Source organism: Aquarana catesbeiana, linkage group LG07 (assembly GCF_042186555.1).
Source record: "Aquarana catesbeiana isolate 2022-GZ linkage group LG07, ASM4218655v1, whole genome shotgun sequence".
NCBI classification, from domain to species: domain Eukaryota; kingdom Metazoa; phylum Chordata; class Amphibia; order Anura; family Ranidae; genus Aquarana; species Aquarana catesbeiana.
Window position 1 is genome coordinate 200,688,264 of NC_133330.1, and position 22,938 is coordinate 200,711,201.

A 22,938-nucleotide genomic window follows, 5' to 3' on the forward strand; every position below is an offset into this window, starting at 1 on the left:
CTCTTCCTATGGGGTCCTTCATTCGTGCTCCAGGCTCCTCGTCTTCGGCAAATGCCCCCCATGGAAAGCCACTTTCCATAGGGCCACCCGTGCCTGCTTGCTCCCAAGCCCCCGTCTGCGTCTATTGACAAAGCAGGTGACTCAGCCCCGCTCTTTGGTAAAGCATTGGATTGACAGCAGTGGGAGCCAATAATTCCTGCGGCTATCAATCTGCCCAGGAAGGAGAGAGACAGCGGCGAGAGCAAATGCTCTTGTGCACATCGCTGGATCAGATTGGGCTCCGGTAAGAATAAGGGGGGGGGGGATTCTGCAGCATAGAAGGTTTTTCACCTTAATGCATTTTTTTACAGCAGGGAAGCCCGCTGCCCTCTCCTTAGCAACCAGCTATCTACAGTGTAAAAAAACAAAACAGAAATTGCAGTAAAAATGTGTCTAAAAATGCAGCAAGCACCACAAAAAGCATTGCAGAAACGCTCAAAAGCAACATGCATAGATGTGTATCAAGCCTAAGAACCCATTCACAGCAGATACAGTGGGATCCATTTTTGATTACACTCCAGCTGCATAGACAGTCCAAAATCCAGGTTATTCTATGGGCATAGTTCACACCATTGCAGTGCAGTAAAAAAGTACAGCAAGTTGCATTTTCTGCACTGCAAATGCACAAAAATGTGCGCAAATGTATTTAAATACATGCAAATTCCCCACAACGCAGTGTACATAAAAGTCCAAAGAAGAAAATGAACTCACAGGAAATGCAAGCTTAGGAAAAATGCACTGCAAATGCATGTCGCTGTGCATGCAAAAATGCGTAGTAAACCTGCAGTTTGTGGTGTGAATGGGCCTTAAAGTCTTGTGTGATTTGACTTTGGACATCAAAGTTTCATGACCAATCACACACCATTATTTTCAATGACACCTGCTCAAATCACTGTGACTTAAAGTTGCTGCGACTTTGAAAAGGTGTCTGCACTACTTTGATCCATAGAATGTAATGTTACGCTCTGAAGTAACACTGGAAATCATGCGACTTTGGAGACGCGCAAATGTGAAAGGAACCTTTTCGGTAAATACTCTTCCCTTTGCTGTGATGTCCGAATTTATGTTTAATAAACGTGCTTTTCCCTATTGAACTTTTGCTTTACTCCTAGTTATTCTACCCTAGCCTAGTCTCAGCTGTTTCTATCTCGTTTTGTCATCAGTTCCTTATTGTCCTGCCGAATCAATATCCACAGGGAGTGGTGAGGAGGGGCACATAGATGTGACTTTGTTCACTTTTATTGAACTTTATCAAGGGTTGTGTATTGCGTAAAGAAGTGCGTATATCATTTTATAGTGGAGCAAAGCCTTTATATCTTTTAGTAGTTTGTAAGGAAAGGTTTCTTGATAAATTAGAACCCATATCCATACATTACCTAAGCATTTCCTGAAATAGGTCAATATAGTAGAAAGTAGAAACTATTAGATAATCACCTGAATGACCGCAATATACAGGGATATGTAATGTAAAACTGACACATAATCACACATAGGTTGGACTTGATGGACTTGTGTCTTTTTTCAACCTCACCTACTATGTAACTATAGTTGTTGGGGCACCCAATATAAATTGCTTCTAGTCTTTGTTCTTCAAATAGTGAAATAAAAAATTGGGACTGCAGAGCCTAGACCATTAAAAACAAATTGGCAATAGGAGCTCCGATATATTCTGACAGGTTCCCTTTATAGCGGAACTAAACCCATTGTTGCAATCATGTTGTGAATAATAACTGTGACAGTTGCTTGTGCTCTCAACTGAACTGTCAAGTCATCACAAGGCTGGTGTTCTAGTAGATCAAATGTGCAGCACCATGGTACATGCAGATCAAACCGAGGCTAAGGCCGGCCATAGATTGTTAGAATCTTGGCCAGTTCAACAGGAATATTTAGCAGGCCGAGATTCAAACCATGTAAGGGTTTGCTAAATGTACCAAGTTGATCGATTGATCAACTTGGGTACAACCTGCCTGTTGGATGTGATTTTTGCTATAACCATTAGCAATAATCGCTGTCTTCTCCTGGTGGGGATTACTAGATTGTTACAGATTGATAGCAGTAGGAGCGATTAGCTCCCACTGCTCTTAATCAAATCTGGTGACGCAGGGGGTGGGGCCAAGTCCTGCTGTCTGTGTCAATGGACAAGGCAGCGGAACTCGTGAGTGAGCCAGCTGACCTTGGCTTGGTATCAAGAGATCCCCAAATTTTCCACTTCTTATTAATTGATTGAACAGTACTGACTGGCATATTCAAGGTTTTTGATATCTTTTTATATGCTTTTCCATCTTTGTAAAGTTTCATTACCTTGTTATGCAGGTCTTTTGACTGTTCTTTTCTGCTCCCCATGGCTTAGCCTGCTTAGTGCATCCATGTGAGAGCTAACAAACCCATTGACTATTTTTTTATTTATACACAGACACAAATTGCGATTTAAAAAGCCACAAATGTGGGAAATTAACCTTTTTAATAACCATTTTAACCAGTGTGTGCCACCTTCTGTGTCTGTACCAAGGTCAAACATTCCAGGGTATGTAAACTTTTTATCAGGGCCATTTGGGTGATTTCTGTTATCATTATGATTTTAAAAAGAGCCAAAAAACTATGTAATAATAAAGGGCTTCATGTGAACAGTATCCTTGAATAAAAGACAGTTTTTTTTGGCATGACTAGTCGTATTCTCAATATAAATGCCAAAATTTCACAATTTCTACCAGGGTATGCAAACTTTTGAGCACAACTGCATGTTAAATGAATTGCACTGCCAAAGTGTTGTATATTTCTCTTGTGGGTCACAGGAGTGCACTTTCTGTGCTCCTGTGACCCAGATTCAGCTGACAGTTGGCTGACGTCACAGAGCCAGTACAGGCTCTCTAGGGATCCCAACTATAATGTCGGGATCTGCCCAGATACCTGACCGGCAGCTGCCTGGGCCTCTCAGCGTATTGTTGAGAGCCTGAGCCAGTCACGCCTGGCACTCCAGTGAGTGCTGGAGGGGCAGAGCAGAGAGCCGAAGACATTCACTGTGCTCTGCTTACTGAAAACCTGAGAATGAGCGATCAGCGGTTTTTGATTGCTCAGCTCTTGGTCTTGGAGGCAGCAGGGGACAGATGCAGCATTGGGGCAATGCTGAATCCACCTAGATGAGTATGACTGATATTATTTTATTTTATTTTTTTTTTTAATTGAAAATCCACACTTCACTTCTAATGTCCCTTGCAGTAAAGTTCTGTTTTTACTGCAACACATACTGTAGGTGTGATGGCAAACTAATAGTTACTGCATTTTGCACATCATTTTTGTTCTGTGCAATGCTTTGTTGCATAAACCTGATGTGGAAAGAATGTTCCCCCAAGGAATAATGGAGACCTATTCCCTATGTAGCTGTTCTCTTCTTCCTCCTCCTTTTTTTTTTTTTTTTTTTCTGTTAATTGTTTTTATACCAGACTGAACTAATAAGTAGTGTATTGGGGATATTTTTTTTTTTCCAAGTAAAAACATGTGCAGACCACATCGTAATATTCCTGCTTACCGTTCATACTTATGTCAAGAAATAACCTTTAGATTTGCAAGCAGTGACCTGCCTCACACACCTTTAAATAAACAGCTAAACATGAGGACTGCTTGGTATTGTGCCCATCCACTGGGTGTTTCATCCTGTCATCAATTCTGATGGGTTGTCGGCAGCAGGGCTGGATACTGCAACTGTGCCCCTCAGGCAAAATAAAAACACCAGGATACGGACCAAACTGCCTGTGTGCATGTAGCCTAAAGGACTCCTCTTTGTTCTGCATTTGTATGGAACCAATGCAACAATGTTGCATTGGGATTGATTTACTAAAGTCAAATAGGCTGTGCACTTCGCAAAGTGCAGTTGCTCCAGAGCTTAGTAAATGAGATAAACTTTAACTTTGCAAAGAATACCCATTCACGTTCAAGGAAAATTTAAAAAACAGCATTTTTTCTTGCACATGATTGGATGATGGAAGTCAGCAGAGCTTCTGCTTATTTACTAAGCTCTTGAGCAACTGCTCTTGCAGAGTGTAACTGTACTTTGCAAAGTGCACAATCTATTTATCTTTAGTAAATCAACCCCACTGTGTTTCTTAATTAAGCTTCTGAACAGTGTTGCCAACCTACCTGATTGACATTCAGCCTCGGTTCACACCAGAGGCGGCACGACTTGCAGGTCGCCTCACCGAGGCGACCTGCACACGACTGCCGGGGCGACTTGCAAAACGACTTCTGTATAGAAGTCTATGCAAGTCGCCCCAAGTCGCCCCCAAAGTCGTACAGGAACCTTTTTCTAAGTCGGAGCGACTTGCGTTGCTCCGATTAGAACGGTTCCATTGTACTGAACGGGACGCTACTTGTCAGGCGACCTAGGTCGCCTGACAAGTCGTCCCAGTGTGAACCGAGGCTAACTGACACAACATCCAAAATTTACTGGTATGGCCAAGTTTTTATTGGCATTTCCAAAAGTTACAAAATTACAGTTTTAACTGCAAATTTTAGTATTTAGGCCACAAACAAGTACAATATGCAATTTGCAATGTGATTTAAGGTGGATATTAAGGCAAAAAACATATTTCCTATTTTATTTTCGATATAGTAAATAAATAGTTCAGGCACAGGAGGGCAAAACATACACACAAGAAATTGACTCTCACAGTGACACTGACAGCAGTGTGCAGCACCACAGATGATGATGACACCTCCCCGACACAACACGTCCCCTCCTGAGTCAGTCTCTCTCCGTGCTAGGTCATCCCTCCAGTCCACTTCAGTCCCAACAGCACTGACAGTCCCGCTCCCAGCTTGCCTTGCTCCCGTCCTACAGACCTGCACACTTGGCTCCACCCACTCTGCTCGGCTCCCTTTCACCATGACATCACACGACATGCTTTGGCACAGGCTACACCAGACCCGCCCCCCACCGGCACCTCCCGAGCACACTGCAGCAGGCATTCGGATGGTATCGGCTGCCTTTTTGGAAGCGCAGTTCCAAGCCAAGCATCGCAGCCATATTTTTTTTTACTGGCAACCTTTTCCTGTCACTGGTATTTACTGTCAGGAGAAAAGTGCCCGTTTTTTACTGGCTGCCAGTAAAAATACTGACGGTTGGCAACACTGCTTCTGTACAGTGTCCCAAACGCTCAGTTTTACAAAGCAATGACCCAAGCCACTTCAGTAATACAGAGCATGTCTAAGTTGCCATTTTTACAGCAAGGAATTTTTGCTAAGAGTAGCAGAGGGAGATGGACTGGGCCTATGCCCTGTGCACTTTGATGTTTGTTATGCCCTGTGCACTTTGATGTTTGTTTTTTTTTTTTTTTTTTTTTTTCGGCTGTACGTCATATGCCACAAATCTGCAACCATAGAAAACTTGCCTTAAACTCAAGGCAAAACTTTTTCCAGTTTTAAATAGAGAGACCTGTCAGGTTTTTATTGCTGTCTGGACCCCATTAGGGAGATTAATCCTCTCTATTTGTCCTGGTGACCATTACTGAAAGTTAAGGAAAATCCCAAATTTTAAGTGGTCTCCAGAACAGTAATGGGGGGGGGGGGAATCTTCCAGTGGGGACACTAGTTCTGGTGACTACCAGGGATTCCCTCACTTTGGAGGGATGTCTTGTCTTTGGCTATGTGACCGAAAGTGAAGGGAAATCTCTTCAATGAGACACAGATGGCAAACAAATCTAACAAGGGCTCTAAACCCTCCCTAACGCTGGCCATACACTAGCTGAAAATGGTTTGAAAATTTGTCATTTGGACCATTCATTCGTTTTTTCATTCAGATACAAATAGAAAATCGTTTAACTTTTCAAAACTAAAAAATCGAAGAAACAGGTTGGAAAATTCTGCCGAACAAACGATAAATTGAAAGGTTAATGTGTTCCTTGCCCAAACTGTTTGCACTAGGCATATGTGACAAAACAAACAAAAAACTGATTCATTTATGTCCATTGAACAATTTATCGATCAAAATTTGGTCACTACATGATGGCAAAATCGTTGCCATCGGTCAAAAAATCATTTCAACGCGTTTTTGAAAAACGAACACTTGGTCGCGAGGGCAAACAATATTGCCACCATGTAATGACCAAATTTGGAACAATAAATTGTTCAATGGACATAAATAAATCTTGTTTTGTGTTTTGCTTCTGGGTCACATATGCGTGGTACCAACAGTTCAAAATTTTAACGGGCGAGAAACGCATTAACCTTTCAATTTATCCGCTTTTCGGCAGAAGTTTTCCAAACTTTTCCTTTTGGTTTTTTTTTTTTGGGGCTCAAAAACATCACAACAGATTTTCACCCTTTAACTGGATGAAAAACTAACAAACTGTCCAAATGACAAATTTTCAAACAATTTCTCATCTAGTGTATGGGCACCATTACGTTATACAAAATGAAAGAGTTTTTTTCTTCATTTCTATTTTAATAAATATGGAGGCTGCCATTGCTGACCTAGCTATCTTAAAATGATGATGATTGTGGCTGTCAAAAGGACCTTTTTGATTAATATTTTTGGAGTGACTATCCTGGTATGCAGATAAGTACTTCAGTTTCCTAATCTGCATGATAGTTTTGGGTAAGTTATGTCACGTTAACTGGGAACTTTCATCAGAAGTTCAACAATTGCAAAACCCAAATTCTCTCTTGATGGGTTTATACATATATGAACACCCAACTAGGGAAGACGCCGGTCCACCAAACATTGACTATTTCGGTTTAGATAGATGTCAACTTTCTATCTGTAATGTTATGTTCATTCCTAAAGTGCATGTGTTATTTATTTATTTTTTTTTCAGTTGGGGCATAGTTTGCATTATTGCAATGTTTTACCTTCGGGCACATGCACATTGGATGTCTAGCCTATGTGAGTCCAATCCCAGCGTTTTTTGTGGGCACAGCTGTGGAATCCAGCCCTGCCGCCTGTAGCCTCTCAATGTCTATGGCAGGTTGAAATATTCTGTGGCTGGATGCTAAGTGGTACTCACATTTAGGGCCCTATACATGCAGGGAAAAATACCCTGAACACAGAATTACTTCTGGGCATGTCCATAAATGCATAGGGCTCTGAACACAAGCTCTACTCCGTACATTATTCAGCCCTGTTCATCTGCAGCATATTTTGTCCTCATAGGATTTGACAGGCAGCAGGTCTGAATGCTGCACCTGTGCCTCCTGGGCGAAAAAAAAAAATGTTGGGGTTGGATGCACAAGGTCTACACAGACTAGACATCCAGTGTGCATGTGGCCTTCCAGTAAACCTGTTCTTTTCATGATGGCAAAGCCACAGGCTCATTTTGATCCTTCCCTCCCATGTAGTAAATGCTTACCCTTCCTTTGCTTTACCACTACTCCATTCTGCTGCTGGGATCAGGAGAAGCCCCCCCCGGGTAGGCTATGAGTTGTAGCTGATAGGACTATGGGTTGACTCCATGTGACAGCGATGGAGCTTGTTGATTTCCCAGTACTGATACATGGCTTGAGTCACATTGACACAAAAGTACCTAGTATTTCTTATGGTTCTTAGAAGCCGAATAGAGCAGTTGGAAAACGAAGGAAAGTTAAGTATATGGTGCTGGGTAGTGTCAAGGTAAGCAGAGCTGTTGCTTTGGCCTGTTCAATATAATTTAAAATAATAATGGTTTGTCTCTATTTTTTTTTTTTTGTTACCTTTTTTCAGAAAATTGTTGCAGCTGGTGACGTTGATAAAGATGGAACACTTGACTTTACAGAGTTCATGAAATATCTAGAAGAACATGAGAAGAAAATGAAGATTGCTTTTACAAGCTTGGACAAAAACAGTGATGGTAAGGAAATAAAGTCTTCCCTCGTCTGCACCTTATGCCCTCATGCACACAGGCTGTTAAAAAAACGTTATGAAAACGCCAGTATTTTAGCAGTGACTTTTTTCAGCGTTTTTGTAATAGCGGTTTTTAGCGTTTTAGAGCGTTATTGAGCGTTTTTCCGCGTTAGCGTTTTTGAGCGTTTTTTTTTTTTTTCAAATTTTTTTTTTTTTTTTTTCAATGGATCAAAAACGCTAAAAAACGTTGGTGAATGACGTTTTTGAGCGTTTTTCAGCGTTAGAGCGTTTTTACAGCTGAAAAACGTCTCTCAGAACCCACTGGTCCTGGGTTTTTTTTTACAGCTTAAAAACGCCTATGCCACTTGCAGCTCAAAAACGCCTAGGTGGGCATGAAGCCATAGACTAACATAGACAGGCCTTTTTAAGCTGCAAAAAAAGCTCAAAAAAGCAGCTGTAAAAACGTCCGTGTGCATGAGGACTAATACCTGCATGCGTGTATTTAAATTCCACCCAAATATTCTTCCGTCTTCTTCCTTCAAAAGCTGTGTTTTTGTTTTTTTGTTTTTTGTGTGTTAGCGTGGTTTTAAAGGGAAAGGTTTTTTACCCTAATGCATTCTCTGCATTAAGATAAACAAACCTTTTTAATAGTTCTCCCCAAGCCCCCCTTAAACACTTATCTGAGCCCAATCTCGATCCAGCATGTAACGAGCCCCTTGCTCGCTCGGTTCCATTCTCCCGACACTCCTCTGCAGCTATTGAATCAGATTGCAACGTCTGATGGTTCGGTCATCCAATGCTCCGGGATTAGAACTTCAGCTATGTGCCGTTCTAACCCAGTTGTGATAGCTCAGAACAAACACCAGGTATGTAAGTTCAAACAGGAATCTCCTTTATTCAAATATACAGGCTCTTTAATACACTGAAAGAGGAGGTGCAGACCTCCTGCTCATATTACTCTAACAATACAGCTGTAACCTAATTAACATGAGCTAATTAACTAATCCCTTTAGACAGCCTAGATGACTCAGACATGACCTTTAGGCCAGACTGGCCGTCTTGTAGTTCAGAAAATCCAATCAACATTATCACAATAGCAGAGTTAATTAAACACAAACAACAATGGGATCTAATGACTCTTAGATCCCATACTAGAGACTTATTTACAATACACATTTTAGCAGACAGGTAGCTGGAATTGATGACATTAGCATTTAACAGTAGGAGTCCCAACGGTATGAATCAGTCACTATTCCAATATGGCAAATCCAGGGTCCCCAGAGTCTGTGTGTCCTGGGGGACCAGGACCCGAATCCACAGTAATACCACCCCAAGGGTCCCCAGGCATACAGCTCACAAAGAGCACCGTTCCCCCAAATGCCAGGGCCCACGATAGATCGGCAAGAGGCTATCATACAGTCCCCTCCACAAGTCTCTCTCCCGGCTAGGTCTGTAACACAGCATGTGCCTGTTTACAGCAGCTCTTCTCCCCTCTTTCTCTTCTCAAAGAAGACAGAGCAGCATCCTGGACATTTGACATTAGGAGTGGAGGGTGGGGCCAAGCCACGCTCTGTGTGTATCTATAGTCGTATACACCCCAGTTCTGAAGGTCTGTGTTTAGTTCCATACGTACAGGAGAAGTCTACCCAGGATGGAGGTGACTTGGAGATTAAAAATAAATAAATCACCTCTGCTCTACAGATACAATACTCTCTACCTCTCCCATAGGGATTTGCAGTGATGAACTATACATATAATGTAAATGCAATCTGTGTTCCTATTCTATACCTTCTCAGAGTCAATAGGTATCTGTAGTCTGTCCATTTTCTGAACATATATGACCAGCTGGATACTTGAGCTACTGTGGACACTGTGCGCAAAACTCCTCCCTGTTACCTATTGCTCCAACTTTTATATCCATTTAGATGTTTGCTTATCCTGTGTGCAGTCTTGAAAGCGTCCTGAGGTCCTGCCTTTGACATCATAACCACATTAAAAAAAAAAATAAAATCATGTTCATTTGAAGCATGCTGTATAGCACAGTGCTTGTGCTGCCTAATTTTTCCCTTCCTATATTGTAAAATACCTGGTTGATCCTGCCAGTTACTGTGCCCCCCCCATGTCTGTGCTGACCACGGTATTCATGGCTGCTGATCCATGATTGCCGTGGTCAGTTTACGTGCCTCTGTCAGCCCGCTGCTCTGCTGTGACTCTCCCCTCTCCTCCCTCCCTCCATAACCACCAATCGCCCTTGGTCTGGAGCTCCATGCAAGATTTCGCCTCATGGGGTAAGATCATGAGAAAAGTGAGGGATCAGCCCAGAAGTACACGGGAGGAGCTTGTGAATGATCTCAAGGCAGTTGGGATCACAGTCGCCAAACAAACCACTGGTAATACAATATGCCGCCATGGATTGAAATCCTGCAGGGCCTGAAAGAAGACACATGTACAGGCCCATCTGAAGTTTTCCAATGAACATCTAAAGGATTTGGAGAAAGTGCTGTGGCCAGATGAGACCAAAATTGCGTTATTTGGCATTAACTCAACTCGCTGTGTTTGGAGGAAGAAAAATTATGATTATGACCCTAAGAACACCATCCCTACAGTCAAGCACAAAGGTGGAAGCATTATGCTTTGGGGCTGTTTCTCTGCTAAAGGTACAGGCCGACTTTGCCGCATTGAAGGGCCAATGAACGGGGCCACGTATTGTAAAATCTGGGATGAGAACCTTCTTCGCTCAGCCAAAACACTGAAGATGGGTTATGGATGGGTCTTCCAGCATTACAATGACCCAAAACATACCGCCAAGGCAACAAAGGAGCTGCTCAAGAAGAAGTGCATTAAGATTATGGAGTGGCCTAGCCAGTCTCCAGACTCTAATCCTATAGAAAATTTATGGATGGAGCTGATAGTTCAAGTTGCCAAGCGACAGCCAAGAAACCTTAAAGTGGATGTAAACCCGAAATTTTTATTTTTTTTTATTTTTATATCATACTGTAGAGTATAAGATTTCCTATCATTTGAGCCCAGTCTTGTCACACAGAGTTAATCCATCTCTGAGCAATCCTCTTATATTGTTAAGTGAGAAAAATCTTGACAAACAGAGAAAAACTTTGTCAAATACTCCCCCTTGCTGTAAGTGACAGCCTAAGACACAGGCATGATTTTTTAATTCCCTCCCCCACTCCTTTCTTCAGCAGCTCTGCAAGGATTGGCTGTTCCACACCTCAGCATGATTTGGCATGCTGAAGTCATGTGGTTACTTTCCTGTCTTTTCACTGGATGTTAGAGATCATAGCAGAAGTTGAGTATTAGAAATACACAGGAGAAAATGCATATTGACAAGGGGAGTGTAGAGGTGGGCGGGGAGTCTACTGACATCACGACTCCACCCACCGAGCTCCAGACAACAGACCCACCCATAGAATCTGCAGTTTTTCAGGTCTAATAGACAGAGGGGAGACATTTGACAGGTAAAGATACATGCAGGAGGCATGTATATCCTTATAGATAACCCCTATGGCAGTAGTTTAGAAAGGATGACATTGGGTTTACATCCACTTACTCTTACCACAAGAGTTTCTCCACCAAGTACTGAGTCATGTTTTACTTGGGGATCAAATACTTATTTTACTCACTGAACTGCAACTCATTTTACAACATGTGTATCATGTGTGTTTTTTTTTCTGGATTTTCGGTTGATATTCTCTCTATTATTTAAAATACACCTATGATAAAAATTATAGACCATTCCTTTTTTTTTTTTTTTTTTTTTTTTTGTAAGTGGGCAAACTTACAAAATCTGCAGGGGATCAAAAAATATTTTACCCCAATGTAGATTTACCAAAACTACATACAATGATGACAAACCTAAGCAGTCTTTTCAATTTGTATTAAATCATGCAGGCCCTTGTACTACATAGTTGATGCTAGATCTAAAGGTAGTTTCAAAGGAGATTGTATAGTGTATGTCCAGCCTTATGCCGCGTACACACGATCGGACTTTACGGCATACTTGGTCCGGCGTACCAGATTTGGTCGGACAATTCGATCGTGTGTGGGCTGCAGCGGACTTTGCTTTATCAAAAGTTTGACGGACTTAGATTTGAAACATGTTTCAAATCTATCCGGCGGACTCGTGTCCGGTCGAAAAGTCCGCTCGTCTGTATGCTAGTCCGACGGACAAAAACCCACGCTAGGGCAGCTATTGGCTACTGGCTATGAACTTCCTTGTTTTAGTCCGGTCATACGTCATCACGTACGAATCCGTCAGACTTTGGTTGATCGTGTGTAGGCAAGTCCATTCATTCGGAAAGTCCGTCGAAAAGTCCGCCGGGCAAAGTATGCCGTAAAGTCCGGTCGTGTGTACGCGGCATTAGACTTTGTTTCAGATGTTTTTCCAACACTTAATTTTACGCGTAACCAAGCCGTATTCCGTTTTTTATTAACCTTTATTTCAAGCACTTTTTAGGCTACCGTTTTATCGAAACTGTCAAGTTTAGCAGGCAGTACCATTACCAAATGCAATCTATTCAAGTAAATAGGATTCCTCAACAACCGCAAGCATGAAGCTTTGCTCGTAGTGGTGACTTCGTATTTATATAGAAAATCCCCATTGTCTGTCAAAAAAGCAGTCTATTGCAGATCTCTTTTTAGAGGTGCAGTAGAGTGCTGCAGGTGTGAACAATCCCTTTTAGTCGATTCAGCAAATTTTAAAGTCTACATAGCAGAGATTTCCCCAGTACATGAAGTTGTTTTATATTGTCACTATCATCAGTTGAATTATGTTAATTTTGTCTTCTGCTAACAGAGTCACACTACAAAGAAAGGATTGGGGGGTGTTATTACATAGTAATGTATACGTCACTTAGAGAAAACATTTTTGCAGTTGCAGGCTGTGGTTTAACAGCACAGAGATTACATGTTTGTGCTTTTCATTTGCAATAATCATATTTTTTTAATTTTACACGGATAATCTTTTCATCCACTCATCTTTCACCTTTCTCATTCCAGGAAAGATTGAAGCATCTGAAATCTTAAATTCCCTTAAGACTTTAGGTATCAACATTTCAGCAGACCATGCTGAGAAAATCCTCAAAAGGTAAGTACGTTACAGGCAACTTCCAGGTAGCCCTTTCAATAATACTAATGGCATCTGCAACATGAAATTGAAAGTACATGTATAGCCAAAACTTTTATTTTTTTGGATTGACTAGGGAAGGGTTATACCCTCTGGTGGAGATTCCTCTTAAGCCAGCCATAGACAGAGCAATTTTCTTTCCTGCATCCCCCCCCCCCCATTAACACAGTCCGTGTTGATGGGGGGGGGGGGGGGGGAATCTATCTCACCGAGCCATTGTGTTCTCCCAGCAAGAAGAACCGTCCCTGCTAGGAGAACAGTAATTACTACTATAATAGCTACATGTAAAATCTGACAGGCTGGTTGTACCCAAGTTGATCGATCAGTGTGAAAGGGTTCCAAAATGTGTTCTCATCTAATGATTTCCCAATGCCTCTTGTTTTGAGGCAGTTGTAATTATTTTCAGTCTCATTTCCTGTCTGGATGACAGTGGGTACTAAGACAAAGCTGAATCTCCCTATTGGGGACATGGATAGCACTGAAACTTGACAGGGATTCTAATCTATTCCTGCTCTAGCCAAAAAAAAAATGTAAAGTCCAAAACAAATTGGCCCCCGGGCAGTTTAAGTGATAATGTGCTAGTATGCACCACATACTAGCACATTATGACTGACTTAACTTAAAACGAAGCCCTCCAGTGGCACCCTGTCAACGCTTCCATCTGCACCCTGTCAACGCTTCCATCTGCACCCTGTCAACGCTTCCATCTGCACCCTGTCAACGCTTCCATCTGCACCCTATCTTCCCCCTGGGTTCGCACATTTGAATGGTTGGGCCACAGTGACTTCACTCCCACACATGTGCATGGGAGTTGTGGTTGCGGCACAGCACTCTTAATGGATGGCATACTCCAGTGACTTCACCACCCACTACAAATGTGAATATCTCCTAAACTGTACACGTTTTTAGCAGATATTCACTGTAAATACAGGCGAGTCTTAAGTCATATCCATTTTTTAATGGATTTACAATACCAGCTAAAAATAACAAGACAAAAATGAATGGTCCATTAAAAGATGAAATAGGAAATATTTTTTTGTGCAATATTAACCTTCAATCCAGAAATTTCCCATGCAGTGTTTTTATTTTAATTTTATTTATTTTCTTTCTTTCTTAGCCTTATGGACCGTATCATTTGAAGAGATTATAAACCTCTGTGAAAGTTTATACCTATAGGTAAGCCTAGAATAAGGCTTACCTATAGGTACTGTAAATATCTCCTAAATGTTTAGGAGATATTTTCTGTGTTTTGTGCCAATGTCATCGGCGCAAGAAACGTACACCCCCCTCCCATATGCCGTGACTGACGGCTCCCGCACGGGAGTAACGTCACGCGGCTCCGGCCAGTCACAGAGCTGAAGTCCGCAGCTCCGGAAGACAGAGGGGTGAACATGGATGCAGCCTGCAGCGAGGATGCAATGCATACTAGCACATTATGTTTTTACTTTGCAGTGGCAAAGAAAGGAAGTAAAACCCATCAGGTTTTTTTTTTTTTTGTTTTTTGTTTTGGGTTGTTTTTGTTTTTGTTTTTCTTTCTTTCTTTTTTTTAACATTCCTTCAGTTCTAGGTCTAGACAAACAGTGTTATACATCCCAGGAGTTTTTAGGAGGGGAGGATGAGTTTTCCCAGCTAAGCACATCCTCTTACCTGCATGCCTGAGCTAAGAGCAGATGGATTCCAGGAAGCAAATGCTACATCTGCCCTTACTCAAGACGGCTGCAGCCAAAAATGGGAGGAGGGTGTTTTTCAATGTGATTTCTCAGCAAAATAAAGCATGGAGACCTGGATGGATGGGGTAGTTTTCTTTTGAATATTAAAAATGAATTGAATATCGTTTTTGACTTGTAGTACTCAGCTGCAGTGTAGTTCCTTTTTAACAGTATACTATAAAAGCGTACTACTGCCCCTTTGCAAAGACGGAAAATTGGTCATCGCCTGTATTTTCAGCAGTATGTGGGTGTGTCTCATTATATTGTCTATGGACATCATAGATATACGGTATGTCAACATGGTGACTCATCTTTGTTAATAGCATAGATGTTAATGCTCCCTTAATCCCATGGAACACGCCAGCATTTATGCTTGTGTTTTATATACTGTGGGCTGGAGTTACTAAAAATCAAGGAGAGAGACGTCCCATGCAAAAACATGTATTTATAGCAAATTGCTTTCTCATGCAGGGTTTTTTTTTTTTCTTTATTTTATATGTCTAGTGCCACCCCCGAAGGAGTCACTGGTTAAATTTTGGGTTCTCTGATCTCCGCCTCGACTCCAAGAACAACCTCAGCCCCTCTGACACACCTGGTTAAATAAAATTACCGCGAACACATTTAAGGACACATATGGTAAATGCCATTATCCTGGTTGTGGATTATCACCAAAAATACACACACCTGGTAGTTGAATATATTAGCACGGTTTAAAGCACATGGAAACTTACAACACCGTTAAACCTTGCTACAAATAACTAATACATTAGAAAAGACAACCTTCAATATTTAGCAACTGCATGTATAGAAAGGGCAGTAATCTATATGCCCTTAACACAGGCGCTGAGAGGGAGGAGAGAAGACTCAACTTCTCAGCTCCTTTTGAGAGGCAAACGCACAACGAAATGAAAAGGGTTACTCAAGTACAGTAAGCACAGTTCTGTAATGTTGCAGGTCCTGAGGTGAAGAATACTAGTGTCTTCTGCTAGCAAACGGTGGGGCCCCTTTTTTTTTTAAAGAGTAGGTTTAAACAAGCTTGCACAGAGCAGTAATCTTCTAGAGTATTCCGTAGATATTTAAAAGGGCAAACTAGTAGAGATGGCAGCTCCAAACAAGCATCCCTTGACACTAAAAAGGGAAATTGGTGTCTGCATGCAATGTCAGTATGGTGTCAAGAAGGATGTTGGCTTTGCACCCTCTTACTAATCCTCTGTGCGATGACACAATGATAATCCCAGGTGCTGGTTCAGGCTCCTGATGCTCCTAGAGATGTTGTAAGTTAGCACTGGATTCCCTTCTGAGGGCTGATCGAGATGACTGGTAGCAAAACTCACAAGGTGAAGAGGCAGCGGCTGACCCGATACCTGGATGGATATCGTGATCCCTGAAACGGCGTGGGTCGTCTCCGCAGAGCTGGGTGCCGCTTGGTTCACCGATCAGGGTTCCTGAGCTTAATGGTGGCAGAATGTGTGGTTGACTCGCTCGCTCTCTCTCTCATTGGTCACCCATTCTCTGGTGTCAGTGTGTGTCTCTCTCTCTTTTAGCCTGATGCTGACAGCTCAGACAGTGTGTCTCTGTCCTCACTCTGGCACCTCAGTTCCTTTTTGCCTCACACACTCCTCTCCTCACTGTTAAGTGTCACTGTGTCCCAGCAAAGGACTTTTTGAGCCTTGGTATCTCCCTCTCTTTTAAGCAATCTCCTCTCCTCTGTCTCCTGTAAGCACTCTCTTTCTTTTACCTCAGTACTTCCCCCTCTTTCATCCCCTCAGCACTTCCTGAAACCCCCCTTTTTCCCAGTATGCTCTGTGTCTCTGAGTTTTTCTGGAAGGATCAGTCAGCATCTCTCTGTCTCCATCTTGTGGCCAAAAGAAGAAATTGCATTACGACATGCCTACTAAATATATTAAAGTGCAAACTAGTAACTTTTCACATTATTTGACTCCTTAAAGCGGAGGTCCGCCCAAAAAATAAATAAATAAAAGCCAGCAGCTACACATACTGCAGCTGCTGGCTTTTAATAATAGGACACTTACCTGTCCTGGAGTCCAGTGATGTCGGCACCACAGCTGTTGTTTCCATCAGCTGTTGGGTGCTGCTGCCACCATTGCAGGTAAGGGAACCCAGCAGTGTAGCCTTACGGCTTCATGCCGGGTACCCTACTGCACATGTACAAGGCCCCGCTCCTCTCTCCTACTGGCCCGGTGACAGCGGAGGAGGAGGGAGCCCAGCGGTGATGTCATGGGCCGCGGCCCGGACTCCCGGAGGTGGGAACAGGTTACCTGTCAAATACAGGTATCCTGTCCCCCCTCCCCCCCCCCCCGCGTAAGGTGCCAAATGTGGCACTGAAGGAGATAAATAAGCGGAAGTTCCACTTTTGGGTGGAACTCCACTTTAAAGTGATTGTAAATTCTCTTTATAAAAACAAAATAAAAAACAGGTTTATTCTTGCATTCTCTATGCAATGTAATTGCAAAGAGTGGCCCTGAACCTCCTCTTTTTTCGGGTTCCCCACCGGTGCTCCTGGTTACTTCGCTCTGCGAGTGCCCCCATAGAAAACCACTTTCTATGGGGGCACTCGTGTGGGCTCTCTCCCAAACCTTGGTATCTGCATCTATTGACACAGACAGCGGGACTCGGCCCCACCCCCTGCTCTTTCCTCACTGGCTTTGATTGACAGCAGCGGGAGTCAATGACCTCAGCAAAGCCCAAGGGACTAGGAAGTGAGGAGGGAGAGGCGATGCAGATGTGCACAGTGCTGGATTGAATAAGGGCTCTTGTAAGTAAAAGGGGGGTGAGGGGGGATGCTGACGCCTAAACATTTTTTACTCTAAGGCAAGAAATGCATTAAGGTAAAAAATGCTTAGGCTTTATAACTACTTTAATGACCATGGGCAGTAGATCTATGACATAATCTGTATGACGTTCCACAAAAGTCTGTAGATCTATAGTATGACCGACCGACTGTTGGACAGATGCTAACTTGGCAACAGACCCAGAACAGTGTCAGTTACAGAGATGGTGCTGGGAGAAAACTGAAGTGGCGTTGGATGGTGAAGTTGGACTTTTTTTTTTTTTTCCTTTTTTTCTTTTGACTTAATAGGTTTTTATGTTTCTAAGGGCAGGTTCACACTGGTGCGATGCCAGACATTGCATGTGATTTGCACCGCATTGCTGTGCAGATCACATGTGATATCTGTGCGATGCAAATTCAGCCATACAAACTATGGCTGAATTTGCATCACATTCGGACCAAACTCATGCAGGACCCTTTTTTTTTTGTTCTGCACTGTGATCTGCGAACCGATCAGGGGGTGTCATTAACTTTGTATTGACACCTGCAGCGGTTCTCAGAGGGCACTGTGAACCACCAGTGATTCAGGTGCGATTAGGGAACCTGCACTGGTTTTGCACCAGTGGGAACCAAGAGAGACAAACCTGTTATGAGAAAAACTGTAAGATTTGAAGACACAAAGTTGTTACAAAGTTATACATTGAATATTTAATCTGTAAAATGTTGCTTTTACTGCAGAAGTGCTCTTAATGGTTACTGTGTCACACCATGCTACAACAAAAGAAGGACTTGTGCAATACTTCAATAATCAAAACTGGGGATTATATTTCAGAAATGTCCTTTTTGTTGGACCACAGTGTGTTACAAAGGAGCACTTTCTTTTCAAACATAGGCCCCATTGACATCTGAGCTGCTCAGAATCATGTTAAACATACGACAAAACATGCAATGTATGTGTGATTTATTTTTTTTATTTAGTAAAGTTTTTTTTTTTGTTTTTTTTTTACATTTTATTTTAACGAATACAAACAAAACAAAACACGTCATGCAGGATGTCATAAATACAAAAAAAAAAGGAAAAACATCAAACATAAAGCCACCTCCATAGATCGGGGGGTCAGCATCCAGATCGTGGCCAGGTGACTTGTAGATCGCGGTCTGGACTTGCTGAGCCGCCATCCCAGGGCATCAAACAGAGTGCAGTGCAGAGGGACTACTTGTAAAGTTGGAGCTGTAGTAGGGAGCAAGAGCCGCATAAGCCAATGCCTCCTCTGTAGTGCTGGATCCTGTCCCATGCAGAGTGATACCAACTGCACTCCACCTCTTATCCTGGCTAGCGGCCTCCAGAGTGGTGTCAGCAGCAGGAAAGAAGAGATCAGGTCAGTGAGAAGCAATATACTGGGCATAATAGTATACGGCTGCTTTCACACCGATGCGCTGCGGTTTACCCACACCATGGGTGCAGTACAATGTACCTACAGCTTTCCTGCGGGTGTCCTGTGCTTAACCATAGACTTCTATTATATCGTGTGGGTTTGGTGCACTTTCTAAATACAAGGGTTTTGATGCTCTTTCAGAAAGTGTATCCTGCAGGATATAATAGAAGTTTATGGCAAAGTGCAGCTAACCCAGAATGGTCGCAGATGCAATGTGCTGCACCCACAGTGCAGAACATTAGTGTGAAAGCAGCCTTATAGGGGGCTTAGAAAAGTAATGCCGTGTACACACAATCGGACTTTCCGACAAAAAAATCCATGGATTTTTTCCGACGGATGTTGGCTCAAACTTGTCTTGCATACACACGGTCACACAAATCTTGTCGGAAATTCCGAACGTCAAGAACGGGGTGATGTACAACACGTACGATGAGCCGAGTAAAATGAAGTTCAATAGCCAGTGCGGCTCTTCTGCTGGACTCCGAGCATGCGTGGAACTTTGTGCGTCGGAATTGTGTACACACGATCGTAGTTTACGACAACAGATTTTGTTGTCAGAAAATTTGAGATCCAGATCTCAAATTTTGTGTGACGGAAATTCCGATGGAAAATGTCTGATGGAGCCTACACACGGTCGGAATTTTCGACAACAAGCTCTCCTCGAACCTTTTCCGTCAGAAAATCCGACCGTGTGTACGGGGTATAAGTGTTAATTAAAATTTTGTTGTTTTGGGGGTGGTAAAACCCCATAGTTAAGACCTGTTTTTACCACCCCGGCCACAACATCCCTTTAGCTGCAGTGGCCAGGGGTGTACACATGCCAATTTTTATTACCTGGTGATCTAGCCAGGAGGTCTGTTGGTTTTTCAAAATAATATGCAAAATTTATCATTTACAGGGTTGCGGCAAACCATTTACCACCGACAGGGGTGTGGTACTGACAATGATCAGCTTTTATTTATGTAAAACTTTTATCTCCTCCAAAGAAAAAAAACTGATGCTGTAACTGCTTATAATGTATAATTGCTGGAGTCTGGGTTCAATTTGTTAGTGTATCTAAATCTGCTAGTACATCTAACACTCCCCATCCCCCCCCCCCCCCCCAGTCTGACAATGCTGCTATCCAAAGGTGCCCCCTTGTTCATTCATCCAGAGGGTAGGCAAAAGAAAGCTAGTGCAGCAGCCACATCTAATTACTGGTAATATGCAATATATTACAGTTTTGGTTTTGTCCTGGCATGGTCGCTCCTTGAAGAGAGCAAAGAACTGCAAGGCAGGCAGGAGAGCAGGTAAATAAATAGCTCTTTACATAGGGAGCTTTTTTTCTTTGAATTTTTAATTTTAAAGTGGTTGCAAAACTCTTGACACAAAATCTGAACAAAGCATATCCCTCTATTGTATTTACTTGTCTCAAGCTACAGCATGAAGTGTCATTCCTGTCTGCTGCCTCCTTCCTCCTGCTATCTGCATGAGTTGCTTCTGACAGGTCTTCCTGACCCCAAGAGGTAAAAAGGTGAGAGGGTAGGGAGCTCCAGCACACAGCCTGTTATTGACAGCCTCAGCTCCGTTCCTGTGTGTTGTGTGAAGAGGAGCGTGTCCTTTCTCTCTAATCAGTTTTTAGAGCTCTTTTAAAGTGCTCCTCCCCCATCAGAGCAGTGCAGGGAAGTGATGAGCTCAGCTCAGGCATGTGAAACATCCCAAAACGCGCTTGACTTTTTAAAGCCCCGGTGCAGTTAGAATGCCAAACTTGCATGCTTGTTCCGGGTCTGTGCCTGAAAACATTTAAAGAGATGCTTCACCCTTATCTTAAAAATCACAACACCGCCACCTTTTAAATAAAAACAGTAGTGATCCGGCGCTACAAAAGTGATGAATCAATGAAACCAAATCAATTAAAAATTAAATCCATTAATAAATAATAAATAAATCTAGGGACACTAGGAATAAATAAGAATCATACAGAAATGATAAAGAAGTCCATGTAATGTGGGAAAATTTTCTTCTAATAATACAGCTTGCTGGTTAACAGTCTTTTCAAAATGTTCTCATAAAAAGGCTGAGTAATCTGCAAATCTTTATGAGTGAGAGATATACACAATCCGGGAAACAAGCTCACAGAACTCTCACCTCAATTCTTTGGATCATCAGCATATATCATTATTAAAGGATTCTTTCCGCTATTCCAAAAGCTACCACCAGGGGGTCCTCCGTTCCAGCATATGTTGTATCTGTGTGGATGTTCTGGATCTACATCTTCATATGATTTGATGAAACTGATGCATATACTTGAACTTTTTTGGGTGGTACTCCTAAGTGGTGACCCTCACTTCGCCACAAGATGGCGCTGGGTTCCAGGCCGCAGCCCTATACAAAAGGGGCCTTCAGCTGGTCGTAAGGTGCTCTGCCTCCCTCTGCTGGCGGAATCCAGGAAGTGCGCCGTGCTGACGCCCTGCCGGCTGTGACACATTCAATTCGCGACAGGCGGGAAGAGTGTGCGGAGCATCGGAGAGGGTGAGAGGGGTCTGGTGCCTGGAACGCAGCGCCATCTTGTGGCGAAGTTAGGGTTACCACTTAGGAGTATCACTAAAGCTATGCAAAGGGGACTGTGTCCCCCAAAAAAGTTCAAAGTGTATGCATCAGTTTCATCAAATCATATGAAGATGTAGATCCAGAACATCCATATAGATACAACATATGCTGGAACGGTGGACCCCCTGGTGGTAGCTGTTGGAATAGCGGAAAGAATCCTTTAATAATGATATATGCTGATGATCCAAAGAATTGAGGTGAGAGTTCTGTGAGCTTGTTTCCCGGATTGTGTATATCTCTCACTCATAAAGATTTGCAGATTACTCAGCCTTTTTATGAGAACATTTTGAAAAGACTGTTAACCAGCAAGGTGTCTTATTAGAAGAAAATTTTCCCACATTACATGGACTTCTTTATCATTTCTGTATGATTCTTATTTATTCCTAGTGTCCCTAGATTTATTTATTATTTATTAATTGATTTAATTTTTTATTGATTTGGTTTCATTGATTCATCACTTTTGTAGACTTATACTTTATTGCTGTAGCGCAGGATCACTACTGTTTTTATTTATTCTGCTTGTGTGATGTGAACACTACTAGATCCTGCTGCAGACAGATATGATTGCACCTTAATTGCACTTATTGCACTTTGATTGCTCATCACAAATTTTGTGGTGGTTTTATTTGAATATATTTGCATATTTTGCACGATATACTTTGTTTACTTTTTTAGTTATTTTCGAACACATCACAGTAGGGCGAAGGCTTTTTATTCAATTACCGCCACCTTTTAGAAATGTTTAGCAATTGCAATCTATAAAGTTACTTATGGATAATGACAGGCTTTTTTATTCTTTGTATATCTTACTTTTCTTTTACTCTTCATTCTCAGTTCCATTTTTACTAATCTATTTCCTTTTTACTTCCTGGAACTCTGGGTTTGCCTCCTGGAACAAGTGACATTATCTGAGGGGGAAGGCTCTGGTGATGTAGCCTCCCCAGGATGCATCTGTGGGGTCAGGGATAAATCACCATTGCTTCACTCAACCAGGAAGTGAAAAAACATCAATTACAAGTAGCAGCTTTTGCTCCTTTTCACAGCGCAGAAAGAACAAGCTAGACAGCTTCTCTAAAGGTGAAGTTACACTTTAATGAATGTGAGATTTCATATTGGCACGCGGAGCTGCATGCTGATGTCCTTTTTAGTCAGAGCAGGAAGCTATTGGAATGGCAGTCAGGCAACTAACTTGTTTTTAAAAAGACAGGTCAGCTATGGCAGTAGAAAGATGAACCCCAAGCTGTATTTTTTCATCTTTGCATATACAGCACCATGGCCATTTGAAAAAAAACAAAAAACGATTCAGTTGCCTTGTGCTTTGGCAGGCTTTCATCATACTATTTGCCAGAAAGTATTGGGGTCCTTTCCCACAGGCTTGTCCGCCCGGCGGACTCCGCTTGTTCAGCGGGGGATCGATCTGCTGA

At 42.4% G+C, this 22,938-nt stretch overlaps 1 protein-coding gene across 1 annotated transcript in view; it reads left to right on the forward strand.

Annotated features, from left to right (window-relative positions):
• Positions 1-22,938, forward strand: part of SLC25A24 (solute carrier family 25 member 24) — an 85,232-nt gene that overhangs the window by 2,137 nt on the left and 60,157 nt on the right. The window contains exons 2-3 of the mRNA XM_073592987.1: positions 7,730-7,856; positions 12,863-12,950. Coding sequence (XP_073449088.1) covers positions 7,730-7,856; positions 12,863-12,950 — 215 coding nt within the window. The remainder of the gene's footprint in view (positions 1-7,729; positions 7,857-12,862; positions 12,951-22,938) is intronic.